Genomic DNA, 21623 nt, shown 5'->3' on the forward strand with positions numbered 1-21623 from the left:
ATGGGGGAGAAGATAAAGGGATTAGAAAGCACAAATTAGCTGTCTGTGATGTCAGAGGGGTGGTAGATTGGGGAGATTATCACTTTGTGAGGAGTGTAAATGTCTCTTACATTGTTTTGTACACCTGAAACTCATAATAATAAAAAAGAAATACAGAGAAAAAAACAAGCTGTTTTATGGATCATTTCAGGAATAAAGGAAGCAGGAGAGTTAATACACCCTCTGCTCTTTTCCCACCTGTATTAGTTTTCTAGAATTGCCCTAACAAAGTGCCAAAAGCCGGATGACTTAAAACAACAGAAATTAATTCATTCACAATTCAGGAGGCTAGAAGTCCAAAACCAAGGTGTCAGCAGGGCCATGCTCTCTGATAGCTGTAGGGGCGAACCCTTTATCATTTCTTCTAGCTTTTAGTGGTTGCCAGCAATCTGTGGTGTTTCTTGGCTTTTAGATGCATCACTGCAAGTACATGGCTGTCTTTTCCCTGTGTCTGCACATTATCTCCCATCTGTGTCCAAATTTCCCCTTTTTGTAAGGACACCAGTCAGATTAGATTAGGGCCCCCCTAATGAGCTCATTTTAACTTGATTACCTCTGTGAAAGACCCTATTTCCAAATACGGTCACATTCTGAGGGAGTGAGGTTTGGAACTTCAACATTTCTTTTTGGGGGGATACAATTCAACCCATAACATCATCCTGGGCTTCACACTGGCCTCTACAACACTGAAGACTTTCGCTCCTGTCACAGCCCTACCTGCTTCTCTGCTTCTTTACCACTGTGAGGAGCTACTGCTGAGAAATAGTGGAACAGCTCCTCTCTTACCCAAAATGCACTTGAGTGTGGCCGAGTGCTGGGCCCTGCTTCACTAGCAGAGGGTTCCAGCAATTGCCACACTGTCTTTGAGTAGGGCAGCTCCAAGCACCCAAACTTGAGCACTCTTCTGAGTGTAGAGAAGCCGGTGGAGGACGTACAAGAGCCGGTGTGGTAGTGCGTTAGGGGGGAGTAAACGAACTCCGCTGAGCCAGGCAAAAGGGCCTTTTGTCTTCAGACTCCAACCCGCTTCTCTCGTGCTTTACATGGGCACCATCCTCAAGCTCCTCAATATGAGTTTTTCTTTGCAATTTTTCTTGAGTTCAATACATTCAGTATTACAGAATTAGTCTGGCAGGCCACATTTTCTTTGATGAGTAAATTGAAATGAATTCTTTTGTATCCTGGGTCACAGTTGCCATTTAAAAGAATTCTGCTGGTTTTAGCTCTCTCTGTTGCATCCTACTGTGCTCAAGGGAGTTTTTCAAGTAGAAATGAAAGGATACTAGACAGCAACATAAAGGAAGAAACTGATTGGTAAGGTAGACTCTAAGTCAAAAACTGTCTTTAGAGACAAAGAAGGTTATTATGTAATGATAAAAAGGTCAGTTCAACAGGAGGATACAATAATTGTAAGTATGTATGCACCCTACATCAGTGAACCTAAGTACATAAAACAAATATTGACATCTGAAAGGAGAATGATAGCAATACAGTATAGGAGACCTCAACACCTCACATTCAATAATGGATAAAACATTCAAACAGAAATATTGATAAAGAAACAATGAATTTGAACAACACTATAGACTAAATGAACCTAACAGACACATACAGAACTTTTCACCCAAGAATAGAAGAGTACACATTTTTCTCAAGTGCACACAGGACATTCTTCATGATAGATCACATGTTAGTTCACAAAACAAGTCTTAGCAAACTTCACAAGATAGAAATTATACCATGTGTCTTTTCTGGAATGAAACTAGAAATGAGTAAAAGCAAGAAATGGGAAAATTCACAAATATGTGGAAACTAAATAATACACTTTTGAACAACCACTGGGTCAAAGAAGAAATCAAAAGGGAATTCAAAATATATCTCTTGAAAAATGAAAATAAAAACAGAAATTACCAAAACTTATAGGATGCAGCAAAAGCAGTATTAATGGGATTTTACAGAGATAAATGCCTGCATTAAAAAAGAAGAAAGACCTTAATTAAACAACCCAACTTTACACCTGAGGGAACTAGAAAAAAAGAACTTAACCCAAAGCTAGCAGAAGGAAGGAAATAATAGAGATCAGAACAAAAATAAATCAAATAGAAAACAGAAAAACAATAGAAAAAAAACATAACAAAATTAAGGGGGCTTTTTTTTTTGGAAAAAAATAAAATTGACAAACCCTTAGCTAGACTAAGGAAAAAAGAGAGAAGACTCAAATAAACTCAGGAATGAAAAATGAAACATTATAACAGATGCTTCAGAAATAAAAAGATCACAAGACACTATTATAACAATCATATGCCAATTGGATAACCTAAAAGAAATGCATAAATTCCTGAAAACATACAACCTACCAAGACTGAGTCAAGAAAAAATAGAAAATACCAAAGGCAGATAAATACACCACAAGTAAAGAAAACTACAGGCCAATATATCTGATGAACATCAATGCAAAAATCTTCAGTAAAATACTAGCAAACTGAATTCAACAACATCATCAAAAAGATTCTACACTATGACCAATGGGGATTTTTCCCTGGGATACAAGTTTGGTTTAACATACACAAATCAATCAATATTGTACATCACATTAACAGTTGAAAGAGAAAAATCACAAGATCTTCTCAGACACAGTGAAAGCATTTGACAAAGATCAACATCCGTTTGTGATAAAAGCTCTCAATAAAAAAGGTATAAAATGAAATTTCCTCAATATAATGAAGGCCATTTATGAAACGCCTACAGCTAACATCATAATCAATGGGGAAAAACTAAAAGTGTGTCCTCTCAGATCTGGTACAAGGCAAGGATGCCCACTCCTGCTCCTTCTGTTCAACATAATACTGGAAATGCTACCAAGAGCAATCAGACAAGAAAAGAAACAAAAGGTATCCAAGTCAGAAAGGAAGAAGTAAAATTATCTCTTCAAATGACACAATCCTGTATGTTGCAGGATACAAAATCAACTACAAAAGTCAACTGCATTTCTTTACACCAATATTGATCTATCCAAAAAGGAAATCAAGAAAACAATCCCATTTATGATAGCACCAAAAAGAATAAAAAAATAGGAATAAATTGAACCAAAGAGGTAAAAGATTGGTACACTAAAAACTGTAAGACATTTATGAAGAAATTGAAGAAGACACATAAATGGAAAGATATTCTGTGTTCATGAATTGGAGGAGTTAATATTGTTAACTCATTGTGGACCGGTGACATAGATTTGCATCTATATATTTAAATGCCCCATCCTCAATGTGTTAAAATGTCCATACTACCCAAAATGGACATACATATTCAATGCAATCCCTATCAAAATTCCAATGGCATTTTTCACAGAAATAGAAAAAGCAATTCTAAAATTTGTATGGAATGACAAAAGACTGCATAGACAAAGCAATCCTGAGGAAGAAGAACAGAGTTGGAGGTATCCAACTTCCTGGTTTCAAATTATATTACAAAGCTATAGTAATTAAAATAGTATGGTACTGGCATAAATGGGCACATAGAACAATGAAACAGAATACAGAGCCCAGGAATAAACCCAAGCATGTATAGTCAACCAATTTTTAACCAGGGCACCAAGAACACACAATGGGCGCTGGGAAAACTAGATATCCACATGCAAAAGAATGAAATTAGACTCATCTTACACCCTCTACAAAAATCAACTCAAAGCTGAAACATAAGACCCGAAACTGTAAAGCTCCTGGGAGAAAACACAGGGAAAAGCTCCCTGACATTGGCCTTGGCAATGATTTTTCAGGTATGACACCAAAAGCTCAAGGCAACAAAATAAACATAAACAAGTGAGACTACATCAAACTAAAAAGCCTCTGCACAGCAAAAGAAACAACAAAATGAAAGGCAACCTATGAATTGGGAGAAAATATTTGAAAGGTGATGCTCACCTTGCCATGGCACTGGGCAGAGCTTACAACACAAAGAAACAGAGCAGGGGTGAGTCTGGGCCAGGCCAGGCTGACAGGCCTAGGCCAAGCCTTCTCAGTTCCCTAGCCAATATCACCACAACCAGAGAAAGTAACATTGTGTGGAGAAGGCCTTCTGATAGAATTGAAGCTTTCAGAGGAAGCAGGCAGGCAGTCCTCCAAGGCGGTCAGGGAGAAAGCCAGGTAGTGGAGTCTTCTCACTGTTCTTTTAACTATCACAGAAAATTAAGTTCAGGCTCTATATTGAAAAGGTTACTTTGAAAATTAAACATTAGATATTTCCACTGAATTTAGTGAGGTTCCCCTCCCTCCAACAAGGGAATGCAATAGTCATAAACTTCTAGTTTATCTGTTATTTCCTTTCTGATACTCACTTATTAATGGTTCAGTACAAAACAGGACATCGGCATGTAAATTCTTACAAGGACAAGTTGCCCAATGAATTTGATGCATCTAGCAATAACTATAAATCGAAATAGGCAATATTGTATTTTTTTTTCACATGTTGGTCATCAAAATACCCAGAAATTCTGTAGTACTAGCTCTGCTCAATAAGTGTGTTTAAAGTGCTCTAAAATTAGGAGAGAATCTACCACACTATAATCTCTTAGTGGCAAATTGATCCTGTGCTCCTTTTTGCTCAATAGAATATAACTCGTCTTTTCTTTGCTTCCCCTAAGTAGCAGAGAACACCCAGATGATATACATTCCCAGCAGAATAAAGGGAGCTTTCTTCAGGGACTCTATTCTGCATGAACCCATTTGGGTGCCCAGTTTATGGTAGAGGCTTTAGCCTCCTTTGGGAAGAATGGTGCTAAACCAAGAGCATTTTCTCCTGGCCTTATAGAGTTTCTAACTAGGTAAAGTGCATTTACTTTATCTCCTTTTCACAAAAATTTACCTTGTTTTTAATTGTGTTCTTTCATTCCTAAATTGGGTATTATATGAAAGGTATTTAGCCAGCTGACTAATTATTATACAATTTAGCTACTTGATTTATTAGTTAATAAATCATAGTAAGCCAGTTATCTTAAGGCTATTAAAATGAAGCCTCTTAGCAATAACACAGCATCACTGAGCCAGACATTATGCTGGGCCCTTTACACACAGTATTTCTAATCCTCAGAATTTCAAAAACCTACATGAGTAGTATTTTTCTTGTCCAAATGAGAAGACTGAAACTAAAGATGTTTAAATAACTGGCACAAGTGTATGCAACTAGTTAGTGGTAAAGCAAGGACTTGAAACCCTGTTTGTCTGAGGCCTGGGCTCCCCACGGAACCCGGCTGCCTTCCCTGTGTTCCTCTGCCCTTTTCCCTACAATCTCTAGCTCAGAAGCAATACTGCCTCAGCAAGACGGTGCGGTTGCTAGTAAACAAACCCACTAAAGTATACTAACCATAAATGGGCATTTATTGAAAGAACCTAGGGAGTCCAAGGCTTTCACTGTAGGGGATGGAGTATTTTTCCAAATACTATTTTGCTGCTTTGACCTTTGCGGTTAAAGATGGAAGTGTTTACATTCAGGCATTTCCTAACAACTCTGCCAGGAACAGAGGCAGAAAAGACAGTGCACAAATCTCAAAGGGCTCTAAATCAGGGCTTAATTTTACATAGACATTCATCCTGAGCTAGAACACACTGCCCATAGCAACAGGAAAAGAAACAGTTGGAGTCATGGTGACATGTCTTCAGCTTGGGAAGCTCATTCATCCGGCAAAGCTGAGAACTCACAATCCGCATTAACTTTGAAATCGCAGTGAACTAAGAGTTGCCATTTTGAAAAAAATAAGCAATAATTCTGATACAATAAAATTCACTCAGAACCAACCTTTAATTATATACAGTTTAATCTGGAAATTCAAAATGTCTTGTAATAATGATGATCAGTAAAACCATTGTGAATGTCAGTTCTTGCCCTTCCAGTCCAGATAGAAAAGTGATGTGAGTCCCTGAGAAAGTGGCTTTTTTTCTCCAATACTTTTCTTTTTCTATTACAACCTGAACTACAAACAATTTTTTTAAATTCTGAATATATGAATCTTTCTTATTATCCATTTCAACAGTCATCTTAAGCAGTCATTTATGTGCAAACTGCTGTGCTGGATGCTATAGGAGATTCAAAGTTGAGTAAAATGCAGTCCCCTTTTTTATAGAGTTAATAGTAGTATAAAGATAGTATACATCTAAATTTACAAGGTGCCTCATTCTGCTCCAGGCATTGTTTTAAACACTTTATATTAACTTATTTAATTCTCATGACTACCCTCCAATGAGGGCCCTATTTTACAGTGAGAAAATTGAGGTATAAAGATGACAAAGCTATTCAGTAACAAGACTATTGCACAGAAAACTGTAAGACTGCTCAGCCTAAGATAATTACCATCTATGAGAAGTTTGAACGAAGTACTTTGGGGGCTTCAAGGTTATTGGGCTCAAGAAGGAATTTATGGATGAAACAGCTTTTGAGATGGGCTGACAATACAAGTGTGATGTCAGTAGGTAGAGAAACCACCTGCAGTGCAGACTTTGATTTTCAACAGGTTGTATTTGACATACTAGCAGCATAGCCAGATGAGAATGTTTAGCCTACCAGATTAATACTTAGAAGACAGTTTGGGCAGGAGATACAACCTGAGAGCTATTTGTGTAGGTTCAACTCTGTTTGAGGGAAGTTAGAGAGTATGAAGGAAGGCCAAGGTCAGAGTCCAGGCGTCATGTTCCCTTTTGGCAAATGGGAGGAAAACGATGGGGAGCCAGTGAGGGAAGTGAAGAAGGGATAGCAGGAACCAAGTAGGAAGTGAAATTCTAGTGAAGAGTTGGGGAAACTGAATAATAGTGTCAAATTCTGCAGAAAAACAGATGGGCGGGAATGGGACTTAAAAGGCTCTTCAAAGATGAGGAGGACGCAATTTAGAATTCAGGGTGAAGGGATGCACTATAGCCAACGTGTAGACCACAGTTTTAAGAAGTTTGGTAATAAGGGGAAGCAGAAAGGTACAGTGGCAGAAACGTTCAGGAAAGACATGGATTTAGTAGGAGAAAACTGGGCATGAGTTTTGAAGAACAGGTGGAAGACATGGGAGGGAGGAGTGAATTGAGGAAGGTCTTTGAGAGGGGTGGAAAGGAATGGGATAGAAAATGGCAATGACTTACTTGTATTTTTATTTTGCAAATGAGCTCTGGAAATTCACCACTGCATCCATATATAAAGGAATGGTCAGCATCTCCACCCTGCCCCAAAAGAGAGTAAACAAAGATTTTAAAATCAAATGGAGAGCTTACCTACTCTAGTGATCTTTAATGAATCATCTTCAGATGAATCATATCTAAAACTTTGTAAATATACGAATTAAATTAAAGGCCGGCCGAGTGGCTCAGCTGGTTAAGAGCTCGCTTGGGATGCCAGCTCTGAGCAGCAGGGCTGCGGTTCGAATCCTACATTGAGGGCCAGTGACGATCGCCCTCTACAGCTAAGATGATGAACAACAGCTCGACCTGGAACTGGGCTGCTGTGAGTAGCCAGCGATGGCGTAGGCAGCAGCAGGGCTGCAGTGGGCTGCCATGAGCTACGTGAGTGGCTGGCAGCCAGCGTGAACGGCTGGTAGCCGGTGTGAGCTACCGGGAGCTGCTGTGAGCGGCCGACCAATGACCGGCGACCGATTGCCTCACCCGGGAAGAGCACAATGATCATACCAACATGGGCCAGTGAGGCGATGTCCTCCACAACTAGACTGAAGAGCAAAACAGCAATTTATCTACCTGTCTGTTCCTCTTCCCTGATTCCCCAACGCTGTTCCTCTCCCCACAATTCCCCAATAAAATCTTTTTTAAAAATTAAATTAATTAAAATAAGAGAAAATAAGGAAAGTAAGAATATTGCTACTTTAAGATCATGAGTATTTGAAATGTCTATAAAAATCCTAAGCGAGCATTAATAATCACCATTGCTACCTTTCTAAATGAGGACGCCACCCGAAACATCAATGACATCATCATCATCATCATCATCATCATCATCGTAGACATCCTTGCTACATATGGCATTAGTTGTCTCAGGTCCAATTTAATTTCTGATTATTCTGCAGATACTTCCTTGAAAAAAATCATAATGCTTGCAATTGATAAGGATAGCCTACCGTACCATAAAACGTTACCTTTGGCAGAAGTAAACTGAATTACCAAGCAGCTGCCAGCAGGGAGCAGTGTAACCTGTTCTCCATCATATTCCCAGCATCATTGCCTACAGCAATAAAACCCAAACTCCTGAGCTCGGAATTCAAGGCCCTTTACAGTGAAATCACAACCCAAATTTTTGGCTGGTCTCCTGCTTTTCCTCTGCATGCACTCCATGCTCTACAGCCACTCCTCCCCGGCTCTGGTGAATCCCATCCAGCCAGAGCACTCCTCACCCCAACCTCAACTGCCTGCCCTGGTTGCACAGCCACAGGCAGCTCCCCCTGAGCTGACAGTGCCCCAGGCCCGGAGCTGAAAGGAGTGCTCTGGCATTGTCCAATTCTAAGGGCTGGGACAGAGGTTATCCCCAAGGTCATTGAATCTCTCATCTCGGTACAATTTTCCAAAAAATAGGATAATCATAATAATTTCCCTGAAGAGTTATGATAAAGATTAAATAAGTCATGGAAGCTGTTACAAAAATGTACACTTTGTGAATCCACAAAACGCCTTACAGGTGTGTAACTACCTAGGCCAATCTAAAACCACTAGCAAATGCCTGTAAAAGTGGAGCTAATAAAAGAAACTGCCTCACAAGGCCATTAAGCTCCTCTGTAGTGCCCGACACAGACCAATGTTCAAAGGTGATCATTATTATGATTCCAATGGGTCACGAGAAAGGTACAGGCCCGAACTAAAGAAATGGAAATGGAAATAGGAAAGGACAGCTAAAGAGGGACTCATACTTCCAGCATCGCTTAATTATTGTGGAGAAAATTAGAGACCGATGAGGTACGCTGCCCACGCGAGCGCCACAAGGTGGCGCTCCGCCTTGAAATGCTGGTTGCCCGTGGCAACCGCGGTCCTTTCCTCTGGCCTGGCAGGCGCTGCACAGGAGCAGCAAGATGGCTCTGAGCTCTTGGTCTCCGGAACTGGGGTTCAGCAAGAAGGTGCTGCAGGCGGCCGCGGTCTCTACCGGCCCCTCGCTGGAGTTATGCACCTTCCCCTCCACCCTGGGCTCTTCGGTCGCGGCCGCAGCATTGGAGCAGCTCTTTGTTGTGGGTGAGAGGCCAGCAAGTGCGGGGGTGGGTGCTGGGGGGGACGTCCCCTTAGATTTGCACCTAGGGTGTCCTATCCTATACGCACCCCTTTTTCTACAGTGAGAGATGCAAAGAGGAGTTTGTCCTCAAGGAGCATAAAATATATGCCTAAATTAGAATACTAGAAAATAAGCACAAAAAGTGTTCATATAAAGTGCTATAGAAAATCAGATAGAAGATGTAATTTCCAGCTGAGTAAGCATTTGAGCTAGATCTTAAAGGGTTAAATAGGATTTGGGCATATAAATAAGAGATCTTGATTTTTATTTTATTTTTTTTTAGAACAATCACTGCAAAGTGACTATTTTAAATGCAACGAAGAAGCTAGGAACTTTCTTAAGGATATTGCTATAGCTGTCAAGAAATTGGTATTGTATTATCTATAAGGGCTATTTTTTTTTCAATCTTTCACTTATTTCTTTATCAAACTCTAATTTAGCACCAATTTTGCTCAAGGTATTTCATTAGATGAATAGGGAAAGTATTTGCCCTGAGTAAAAAAGAAACGTTCCCTCAGTTGACTAAGCATTTGCACCAGGGTTGCTCAGCTGTGGACTGTGGCCCGATTTTCCATGCAGAACACTGAATTAAGACATGTGCAATGGATGAGGGCAAGCCAGTGAAGGAGAAATGAGATTGGTGATAACAGAGCTCAGTTAAGGGGTGGACCAAATGGGCAAATGCTTGGGACACCAATATGTAGGCATTGCTTAAAACAAAAAACCTTTGGAATAAGTTGCATGCATGGTGCCCATTAACTCAGTTCTCTATAATCGATTCCTTACATAACTGGTGAAAGATTTGGGGGCCCCTATTTCACTGAAGTAGACTGTGCGTTCAGGGGAAACAAGCAGAAATTCTTATGATTATATTAACTTGGCCCCAAAAAGAAATATTTAAAGAGTTTCCTTTTGAAATGTCACCAACATTTTCTGTTTGGTCCTGGATGATGTTTACAGTGCTTGCCTAGTAGGGTCAGAATGGCGAAGTTGCTTCATTTGAAGATATTGAATAAGAATCTACTACATATCAAATATCTAAAAATACAGAAATATGACTGTAAAGTAAATGAGTTTGGGTCTACAGATTTCTGATAAAAGTTAGCCTCATTACTTTAAAATTATATTTTATGTAATTATATATAGATGTGTATGTATACTACAGAATTATACTTTATGATCACACTTAATTGAATACATATATGGGAACAGTTTGTGCAGATTATACTGACTACACTGTGGCCTTGTGAAAACCTTTTCCTCTGCTTTGTTTTTGGTTATATTTTTCTCCAGAAATTGAAGAGGTCAAAATAATTATTGTGGCTCATTAAGGTATCTAGCATGTCTTCATTTAATATCTGAGCTGTGAAATCTCTTAGAGATAAATCCATCCATTTTTTAAAGCAGCAAATTTTCACTATTATAAAAGCACTACATGTTTACTCTGGAAAACTTAGAAAAAATAGACAAGCAAAAGGAAGAAAGTAAAAACCATGATAACCCCACCATCCTTAAATAATCACAATTAATTCTTTGATGAATGCCCTTTCTACTTTCAGAGTATAGATGATGCCTATATTGAATTTTATTTTTTATAAAAAAGTGATCATAATATATGTATAAATATATATATATACACACACAATTATGTAATCTGCTTTTCATTATTCATAAAATATAATGGTAATTTATCAGGTCATAAAGTAACTATAGCCATTATGACCATTTATTTAAAAGATGATTTATCTATTTTTTTCCACTAACAGATTTTTGAATTTTTTTTTTTTTTTTTTTTTTTTAGCTGAGCCATCCTGCTACCTGTTGGCAGCTCAGCGGCTGCTCAGCTCGGGCTGGACTTGAACCGCTGTTGCTCAGAGCTCAAACTCTTGAGCGAGCTCTTAACCAACTGAGCCACTCAGCCAGCCCCAATGTTTTTCTTTTTTCAAATAGCCCCACCAAACAATTATAAATTAATTCTTCTTCTTCTTCTTCTTGTTATTATATCAGCTCCACCTGACTCTTTGTTTGGATTTGTAGGTTGGTATAAGATAACCTTTGTTCTCTTTATACCTATGCATATTTTTATTAGCATTTTCTATTTTTTAATTAAGTCACTTCTTTTCTCAATGTTACCCTTTTTGTTGGAGTCTTTCCTTTGAAACTCATTGAAACTGCCAACAAGAAACACATACACATAGGGAAAACTGATTTCTGAGTAGAAGAAAATCAGCAGAAATTAAAAGATAAACTAACAATGACACCTTAAAAACTGATTGTAGTTACTTTTCCCATTTTCTATTCCAAATAAAAATAGCAGCAGAAAGTGTTTAATGAAAATCAAATTTTGATCTTTGAAAGAATTTATAGAGCATTGTTTAGGAGATAAACCTTATTATTTTAATGTCTTAACTTTTTAGAACATGTAATTTAAATTTTTAGGAAGAAATAAGAAAAGCCACAATTGATCTTCTGGAAATTGAAAGCATGAAATTCAGCAGACTGTATTTTCTATTAGAAACTCTTCCCAGTGACATTAGCACAGAATTAGAAGGTACGTTGAGGTTAATAACTGTAGAAATTCAGTTTGTCTTATAAGAAAATAGAACCAAGTACTTGTAAGAAGATGAGTTTAAAGTATGATTAAATAAGATTAGTTTAGTTATTGCTTGTCAAAGTATAGCCAGAAAGAGTACATGGCACACAGTAAGATCCATAATAATTTTTCCTGGCATTTTAAGTGGAAAATATACATATATATATATATATATATATATATATATATATGTTAGTTTCTAAATAAAGATATACAGATCAGCCCATTCAAAATTGATATTTATCCAATTAAATTAGGCAGCTTAACTGGCTTAAACTACCATTCTACTTTCTGTCTCTATGAGTTTGGCTACTATAGGTTCCTCATATAAGTGGAATCATACAATATATATCCTTTGTGACTGGCTTATTTCACTTGACGTAATGTCTTCAAGTTTCATCCACATTATAGCATGTGCCAGAATTTCCTTCTAAGACTGACCGATAGTCCATTGTATGTATGTACCATGTTTTATTTATCCATTCATTCACTGATGGGCCCTTAGATTGTTTACTTTCAGCTATTGTGAATAATGCTATTATAAATATGGGTGTACAGATATCTATTTGAAGTGCTGCTTCCAATTCTTTTGGGTACATATGCAGAAGGGAATTGCTGAATTGTGTGGTAATACAGCAAGTTTATGTTTAATTTTTTTTGAGAAACTACCATACCATTTTTCACAGTGGTTGTATCATTTTACATTACTACCCGCAATGCACAAGAGTTCCAATTTCTCTGTACTATTGCCAACACTTGTTATTCTCTGTTTTTGTATTCCAAATAATAGCCTTCCTAATGGGTGTGCAGTGGTATCTCATTGTGGTTTTGATTTGCATTCCCTAATCATTAGTAATGTTGAGCACCTTGTCATGTGCTTATGGGACATTGTATATCTTTTTTGGAGAAATGTCTATACAGGTCCTTTGCCCATCTTTTAACCTGGTTGTTTGTTTTGTTATTGGGTTGTAGGAATTCTTTATAGGTTATGGATGTTAATCCCTTATCAGATATATAACTTGCAAATATTTTGTCCCATTCCATGGGTTGCCTTTTCACTCTACTGATAGTGACTTTTGATGCACACAAGTTATAAATTTTGATGTAGTCCAGTTTCCTTTTTACATTTGTTGCCTGTGCTTTTGGTGTCATAGTCTAAAAATCATCACCAAATCCAATGTCATGAAGCTTCCCCCCTATAGTTTCTTCTAAGAATTTTATAGTTTTAGCTCCTACATTTAGGTCCGTGATCCATTTTGAGTTAAATTTTATATTTGGTGTTAGGAAAGGGTCCAGCTTCACTTCCCCAGCTGCCAGGAGTGTTGACTGAGGCTCACAGCTCAGCTCTTGCACAGGAATTGCCCTTGACAAAAGAGAAAGGCTTCACTCCAGGTTACATTCCCTCCCCAGGTGCTGCTGATGGGTCACTGTGGAGGTACAGGACCTCCCTCTCTTGACTTGATGTACAACTCCAAAGTGTCATCACAGCTCTAAAGCTCGTTACCACCTGACCTTTCCTTCTGCCCAACCCTGATTCCCTTATTTCCTCAGAGATGTTCCTGACAGCACTACAAAATACATTTTCTACACACAAATTTTAGAATCTGTTTCCCAGCGAGCCCATCCTAAAATGGTGGTCTATAAATACAATTGTTAAAAACACTTTTTAAGTAGACATTTCAGTTACCCACTCGTTGCCTTGGCAGCTCCAAATCTACCTTCATTGTCTGCTCTGTCATCAGGGAGCTGGATCCTGTAAATTTCCCCTTTACCAGCAGACACAACGGTAAGCTTTGTCGGTAGAGGCCCTGGGGGGATGCTGGCGGAAGAAGGGGCTCTCCTCCTGGTCCCAGGGTGCTGAGCTAGGCAGACTCCTGCGGTGCTGGCAGCTTCTCCATGCCAGTGCCCTGCAGCATGTGGCAGTCCGCAGTGCCCAACCGCTCCCTCTAGGACCCCTTGGGCAACTTCATGGTAGATGGCTACCAGCGAGGCATCTCCCCGTGAACAGCTCCCCCAGCACTCTTGGGTGGCGTCACAGTGCGTTCTAAAGTGTGGCACTTCTCTTGGCTGGGTTTCCCCAGTGCTCCGGAAGCCAGAGCTCCAGCAAGCTTGCCAGCCCAGCATTTCCTGAACTTCTTTGCCATCCAGTGAGCCCCGATGTTCTCTGGTGGGGCCTAGATCTCAGGTTTGGAGGCGCTGCTGCCTCAAGAATACTCTCTCGGGTTGGTTAAGAGCTTGCTCAAGAGTTTGAGCTCTGAGCAACAGCGGTTCGAGTCCAGCCCGAGCTGAGCAGTCGCTGAGCTGCCAACAGGTAGCAGGATGGCTCAGCTTAAAAAAAAAAAAAGAATACTCTCTCGGCCCTGGGGTCGTGGCCGCTCCTTCTGCCCGCTACTCCTGAATTCTTCTGCATTCTCTTTACTTTCTTACTATTCATTCTCTCTTTGCTCTAATCCTCTGTTATAGCTGATAACTCTTTATGTTAAAATTTCCCTCCCAATTTACAATAAGATTTCTATGACCTAGTTAGACCCTGAGTGATACAGTCACTTATAAAATAATATGCATGATATGCATGGTGTTAGTGTAGTTTGGCACGGAAAATACAACAAGCTATACATGCAGAGAAAAAAATAACAGAAGAAATCTGTGTCAAAGGCAGAATTAAGAGGGTTTTTGTTTTATTTTCTTTAGTTGCTTTTTATGTTCAAGGTTGGTTTACTTTTATAATCAGGAAAAATATTTTAGAAGGAAAAACATTACCATATGAGCTCATAAGATCCTTGATATACGCTGAATAGGTAACCGAGTAAATTTAATAGGCCTTATGAATGAAACTTTGCTACTCAAAATATCGTTCTTGGATCAGCTGCATCAGCATCATCAGAGAGCTTGTTGCAAAATACAGACTCTCTAGACTCATCCTAAACCTACTATATTAGAATCTATATTTCAGCAAGATTCCCAGGGGATGCATATGCATATTTGAGACATAAAGTTGGAGAAGCCCTGCTACAGTGAGCAATCTAACTGGTAGCCTAGAAAAAATAACCCAGCTCTCTCAGGGAAGCTACCAGTTCGTTTCAAGGAAACTTGATGTGTAGAAATGGGTCAACCAGCACATTTCTAAACAGCGGTGTTCAAAAATTCATGCATATTTACCATCTATCTATCATAAACTGAGGTACTCTTCTGAAGTCTGATGTGATTACACTGGTTTGTTATTTACTGATAAATAGGTAGTTCTTTAATACACGGGGTTTCCCAGAAGGCAGAACCAGAGGCAATGGCTTTGGCACTGGTATTAAGGAGTACAATCCAAGGAGGAGGAAGGTAGGATAAGGAGACTGATATGAGCTAATACGGCGTGCAATATGCCATTGACTGCCGCCAACTACAACCAATGAAGTACGAGAACATGCCCCCAAGACACAGAGTTACCTCTTCTCAGAACTCTCTGGGCACTGGCTCCTGTCTATCATTGCCCAGTGTTTGTCCCACCTCCCGCCCTTTGGGTTACACATCATGGGTGCAGGTGTCTAAAGAAGTCCCATGGTAGAGGCGACAGGCAAGTCCTAGGCAGGAGGTGAGAAGTGGATATAGAAAAGGCAGGAATCGGGTGCTCCAGTCTGAAGTTGTTCAGAGTCCGTAGAAAGCTGGCTCCCATAGCAGCAGCTGAAATAAGGGAAAGAATAGATAAGAGCAACAGGGTCCAAAGGGGTGAGTAAAAGGTGTCTGATACAGGAACATAATTGAAAAAAGATTTCAAAGAAATAACCATTTGTTTATGATTTTAAAAGTCAGTCAATGAAAATTGTGCCATTTCTCAAATAATTTAGTAACATTTCCACTTACTTTTAAGAATGTATCAGAGACGCTCGGAGATTAAATATTTTAGAGATAAATCAATTACGAATGAATATTACGAGGATGAATAGTGAAATAGAGTTTCTGAAGAAGCAAATACTTGACCTGAAAGAAATTAATAAAACTCTGGGGTAGGTACATCTTTTTATTCAATATGTGAGGGAGTTGCCGGTCTGGGCTGGAGTGGGAAAAGTGTCCTAAGGGGTTTGCCCTCTGGCCTGAACTGGGTCAGAGCAACTTAAGAGGTGAAGATCCCTTGTCAAAGATGACCTGGGCTGTTGAGGGGTGTGTGATGGCTACGGAGAGCTAAGGAGGAGAGCAGAAAATCTTCAATCACTGCAGCCAGGAGACCTGTACAATTTCTGAGGCAATCCAGCTTCCCAGCAGCAACTACTGTGTGTAAATCACACACTGCCTTGCCCACCACCTCCACAGGTAGATGCACACAGTGTGTTTAGTTTCCATTTTAGGAAAATTAATCTTACAAACCTCATCCACCGAAGCAAGAAATCTTGCTAGGCATAAATATAGCATCAGTATTGTAGCTAGTTTAACTCCTTGAAGATATTCAGTCATATCTGTAAATTAAATGAGACAATATATGTAGCTCCCTGTAGCTCAGGGTCTGACATCCGTTAGTTTCTTTGCTTTATTCCTAGCTATATTGCCAGCACGTCACCCCCTGGGCCTCATTTTCTCCATCTGTTAAATGGTGATTACAAGTCCTGACTTACTCAGCTCTTGGAGGAAGAGTTATATTCTCAAAGCAAAAGCAAAACAAAAAACACAAAAACAAAACCTCTGAAGAACAACTAAGTACTGTGAGCAAATTTACAAGGCTAATTAACATATAAATATCAGAACATCAGTGTGTCAGAGTAAGAACTGTTTCAAGAGCCCTCATCATAGGGAAAAATCTTCTTGGGAAGCTAAAACAATCAGAGGACTGCTTGGTGCACAAAGTACCAAAGCCTGAGGAGTGAGGTGGAGACCCCAAGGCCCAGGGATGCCTTTCCTGAAGCAGGCTGTCAGAATACCTGTTCTGGGAAATGCTCCATGAAAAAGACAGTTCGTCATCACCTACGTTTGAGAAATATTGCATACTCTCACCCCTGTTGGGGATTCGCAGTGCAGATTTGGACACGGTGCATGCTAGCCACAATCACCAGAGACTGCTATATAAACTAGACTGCCAATTTCTAAATAAATAACGAGGAAGATATACCTAGGCTGGAATATTTATGTCACTTGGCCAGCACCATCACACCCCAATAGATCAGTGATTCTCAAACTTCATTGTGCATCAGAATTACCCAGAGTGCTTGTGAAAACACAAATTACCGGGGATACCCACCCCCCGAGTTTCTGATTTAGTAGGTCTTAGAGGTGAGGGTGAGAACTTGCGTTTCTAACAAGTTCCCAGGTGATGCTGATGCCGCTAGTAGGTTCTTGAGCACACTTTGAGAATCACTGATCTAGAGGAATCTTTATGGAAAGGAAAATTACAAACATAAGGTGGGTTGCTTGATAAGCTAGCGTCATCAAGCTACAATCACTTCTTGCACCCATTTTCCAAAGAAAGCTATATATCAAGGTGCCCATACTCTGACAGGTGGTCCTCTCTTGGGAGGCAGTCCTCAAAAGCTGAATATATGCAAGCTTTGGTGTGTGTTTCCCTTACTTTCCACATTAGGTTTCCAAGTGCTAGCTTCTCAACCCACCCTCTACTGATGCTGGTAGCCATCTACCATGAAGTTGCTCAAAGCACTCATTATCTAACCCCCTCTAGCATAGGCTCCTTTTTATTGCATTTCTGTGGTGCAGTTGACTTCTGGAAATTGAACTTACCAACAACCTGTTTCCATTTTCCTGAACCTTTTCACAAAGTCCTCCTGAACTAAATAACGTCTTTGGCCCTCGGGAATAGAAAGAAGAAAAAGGTCTTTACATTGCAGGAGCTTTTGAAAAATTAAAACATAGAACTGACACCAATTGTCCCTCTTCCAAATCTTTTTTGTTAGCCCCAGGGGAGATGTTTCTCACAGTCTTAAGGTCTTCCTCCAATAGATGTAACCAATTGATGTCTGACGTTAGTGTCTCCTCTTGAACTCAGATTTGGCTGCTGCTGGGAGAAGATAAGAGGATTCAAATTAGGTTTTGAGCATCCTCTGAACAGTGAAGATGGACTCAGCCCTCTCCTCCCCTAACTCCTGTCCATCAAAGGAAGGCTAGCTTTCTCCTGGGCCCTCCCTGTTGGTTGATGACATGAGAAGGTGGCTGGAGGGGTGGTGGGATGTTTATCTTTCCTTGGCTTAACTACATATCTCAGGATGGTAAGAGAGAGGTGGCAATGCTACATATCAAACCATGTCTGGCCAGATTTCATTTATCTGTTCAAAACTGTTTTTGAATCATTGTGTATTTTAAACCAAAATATCCCATAGTTACTACCTGATATGTGGGGGTGGGTGGGGTGAAGCAGGAACCACGTGGCATTTTTGCAGTGGTAAACAGTTACAAGGTTGGCACTTGTCTTGTATTTCCTTCTGTCCTCATCGCAACCGAGTTTAGGCAATCACAAATACAACTCTAAAATCAGTATCCCCTACAATTTCCCTCTTCATGGTGGTTCATCTCACCAAACTTTAAATTCCTTTCCTAAAAGCCATACTTTTCATGCCATGAATGATTTTTTTTCTTCCTAGTGAAAAGCAAGAGGAGCTGGTGAAGCAGCATGAAGAGGTTGTCCTGTCACTCAACCACATAATGGGGCAAAAAGCTACCACCACTGTTTACATCAATGAGAAATATACCGAAATCAACTTGAAGACAGAAGAAATAAAATTGCAAAAACAATGTATTCAAGATTTACTGGAGCAAATAGAAAAAGAAAGAGCAGAATATTTGAAAAGAAAAAAAATGTTGAGTGAAGAAGTAAGTGGCTTGATTTATTTTTATTTTTATTTTCTTATTTTTAAGCTGAGCCATCCTGCCACCTGTTGGCAGCTCAGCGGCTGCTCAGCTCGGGCTGGGCATCGAACTTCTGTTGCTCAGAGCTCATTGATTTATTTTTTATAGTACAGAGTTGTACAGTGTCTCGGGCGGGAAATGGGAAATCATTTCTTTGTCCTCAAGGCCAGCGAGCGCTGCCATGGTCTCTTCTGTGAACACTGGGATGGGACTAGAGTAGAGACTCAAGAACACTGGAGCCCCTTAGGGAAGACATTTGATTCTAGGGCAGCATCTCGGTTCATGAGAAAGAATATGAGTGACAAGGTTTGTAACAGTGGGGTGGCCCCTTGCTTGTATGGGGAAAAGGAATTTGCTTCCATGTCATCAGGTTGCCTTCAACAGTTCTGAGGCCCTGCCTTTATGGATAGGACCAGGAGATTCAGCCCTGCCCCAGCCTGCTGCTCCTGCTGAGTGAATTGGAGAGGAACGGCCTGCACAGAGGGGCTGGGTGGAGGCAAGAGCCCTAAGGGAAAAGGGTATTTCGACACCAGCAATTTCATGAGGGGGCTGCATTGAATAACGACTTCATCTTGCTGTCTGCTAGGCCGTTAATTAAAATTCACCATCAGAATGGTTTGCTGTTGGTTCTTCTTTGCTCTGCTTTTTGTCACTCCAGGAGAGGCAGCGCTGTTTCCATACGAGGGGCTCGCGGCATCAGTCTTTTTTCCCCACTCTGTAGTGGGGCCAGCTCCTGATGAGAATTGCTGTGGAGCTTCTGATGCTGCCCTCTCCATGTTGGGAGTTGCCATAACCTCAGGTTATAAATGCAGGAAATTGGACACAGGCTCACAACGCTGCCATATTTAAAAAAAAAGAAAAAGAAAAAAAGAAAGGAAAGGGAAGGAAGGAAGAAAGAAAGGAAAGAGCATTGATTAAATTGCTTTTTTTGAATCTTCATTAAACATTTAGAGGACTACAATCTGTCAGTGACCGACATTTGTTTCTTATGGTGATTGACTCCAAGATAAGACTTGGGCTATTCAAAAATTCCAATCACTATATACATATAGTCATGGGACATGGAGTAGAGAGTGGGAATGCAATCAATGGAATTGTAATAGATAAACATGATATCGGGGGTGGGAGGGCAGTAGATGGGGGAGGGGCGTTGTTACTTTGTGAGGGTGAAAAGGATAACTATTGCATTGTTCTGTACACCTGAAACTAACAATAAAAGAATTAAAAAAAAAATTCCAATCAGGTCTAAGCTTCTTTATCCTTCAAAGCACCTCCATCTTCAGGAATAGTTTTAAAGTGAAACCATGGATTGTTTTTCTTGAATATACAATAGATAGCACTAGCCATCCTTGGACCAAGCATCTTGTGAAGAAGCTGGCAAGGAGTCCCTTGGGCGGGCCTGTAGCCGCTAAACCGAATTTGTAAAAGCCCAGCTCCCCAGGCCTCCACAGGGCTTGAAGCCGGCTGTCAGCCTGAGCTGCGGTGCTGGAATCAACTGCAACCCATGACTCAGAAGTAGCGAGGGGTCCCATCACTGGGCGAGACCTTGCTGGGTTTTAGAGTTATCACAAGGAAATGGAAATTTCAGAAATAGAACCAAAAGGCGGTTCACCGTGTTCATGCGCTAGTGACGAGGGTGCACTGTTTCCGGTCAGCTGAACGCACAATTCCATTCTCTCTGAGCAGTGCAGACCCCAAGCTGGAGCGGCTCACTAAGTTACAGGGGCCGAAAGTGGGGTGTGTCCACGTGGGCACAGCGGACTGAGGGGTTGAGGAGTGGGGAGCCCTGTCCTTGTCTTTAATTCCCCTGGTTATTGGTGACATGGCACCTGCGTCCTGCCCACCCGCGGGAAGGCTCCGCAGCGGGGGTGGGATTCTGGCTGTTTCCTTGTCAGCTGCGGCACCAGGAACAGGGCCCGGGGTGCCTCGCGCGTGGTAGGCGCTCTATATCACTTCATTGAATGAATGAGCTTCTAACTTCATTTTAAGCCCTATGCGAAGTTCTTTTCCCTTTCCTATTCTTTAATATAAGTGTTAAAATGTATAACATTTTTAAAGCAAGGAAGCTCAGAGGGGCTTAAAACATGAGAGGGTCTTCCTTAGGTGAATAGTCTATCTCAGAGTCCGCAAACTTTTTCTGAAAGGGGCCAGATAGTAAATATTTCGGGCATTGTGAGCCATACAGTCTCTGACACAGCTACTCAGCTCTGCCATTTTAGCACAGAAGTCGCCCCAAAAAATACCTGAGTGGATGAGAGCAGCTTTACAAAAACAGGTGGTGGCTGCATTTGGCAGGCAGGCAGTAGTTTGTCCACCTCTGGTCTATCTCTCTGGAAAAAGACACCAGTTAGGATACTTTCAGATGCAAATAGTGGAAGCCCTGACTCAAACTGGCTTAAACAGTAAGGGCATTTATTAGCTCACGCTGTAGGAATTCCTGGTGTAGGGCAGTGCCCAAGACTGGTTAATTCAGCGGCTTGTCCCACCTCTCCTCCATCCTTCATCTTAAGGCTGGTTTCCCTCCTGGTCACAAGGTGGCTGTCAGTGACAACTGGACTATATGCTTCCTTATTCAAGTGAAAAGAGGAAAACCTTTCCTAACCAATGACCGTAAGTGTCTTCTTGCTCGCTCTGATCTGGCCAGGTTAAGACAGCACCCACCCCTGGAACAATAATGGACCCTAAAGGAATGCCATGTGCAGGTGGCTAGACTAACTGAAGTGAATGTGAAGAAGTCAACCACCAATATTCTCGAAGGCACATGATAGGCCATGGTAATGCCTGCGAATTCCCTTTACTTACTATGAGAAAGGAAGAACTATTATAGGTGTCAGCGAGTCTTCAAACCCATAAGATGTTCCCTAATACAAAACCACGTACTTTCTGCTAATATTATTTCTATAGTTGCAAGACCCTAGGAAAAGGCTTA

The 21623-nt window shown here is 40.6% G+C and overlaps 1 protein-coding gene across 1 annotated transcript in view; it reads left to right on the plus strand.

Annotated features, from left to right (window-relative positions):
• The first annotated feature begins 9048 nt into the window (after nt 1-9048).
• The window catches only part of CCDC175 (coiled-coil domain containing 175), a 55906-nt gene continuing 43331 nt past the window's right edge, over nt 9049-21623 (plus strand). The window contains exons 1-5 of the mRNA XM_019644694.1: nt 9049-9230; nt 9551-9636; nt 11707-11818; nt 15720-15855; nt 18430-18658. Coding sequence (XP_019500239.1) covers nt 9074-9230; nt 9551-9636; nt 11707-11818; nt 15720-15855; nt 18430-18658 — 720 coding nt within the window. The 5' untranslated portion in view covers nt 9049-9073. The remainder of the gene's footprint in view (nt 9231-9550; nt 9637-11706; nt 11819-15719; nt 15856-18429; nt 18659-21623) is intronic.

Source organism: Hipposideros armiger, unplaced genomic scaffold (assembly GCF_001890085.2).
Source record: "Hipposideros armiger isolate ML-2016 unplaced genomic scaffold, ASM189008v1 scaffold_5, whole genome shotgun sequence".
NCBI lineage: Eukaryota > Metazoa > Chordata > Mammalia > Chiroptera > Hipposideridae > Hipposideros > Hipposideros armiger.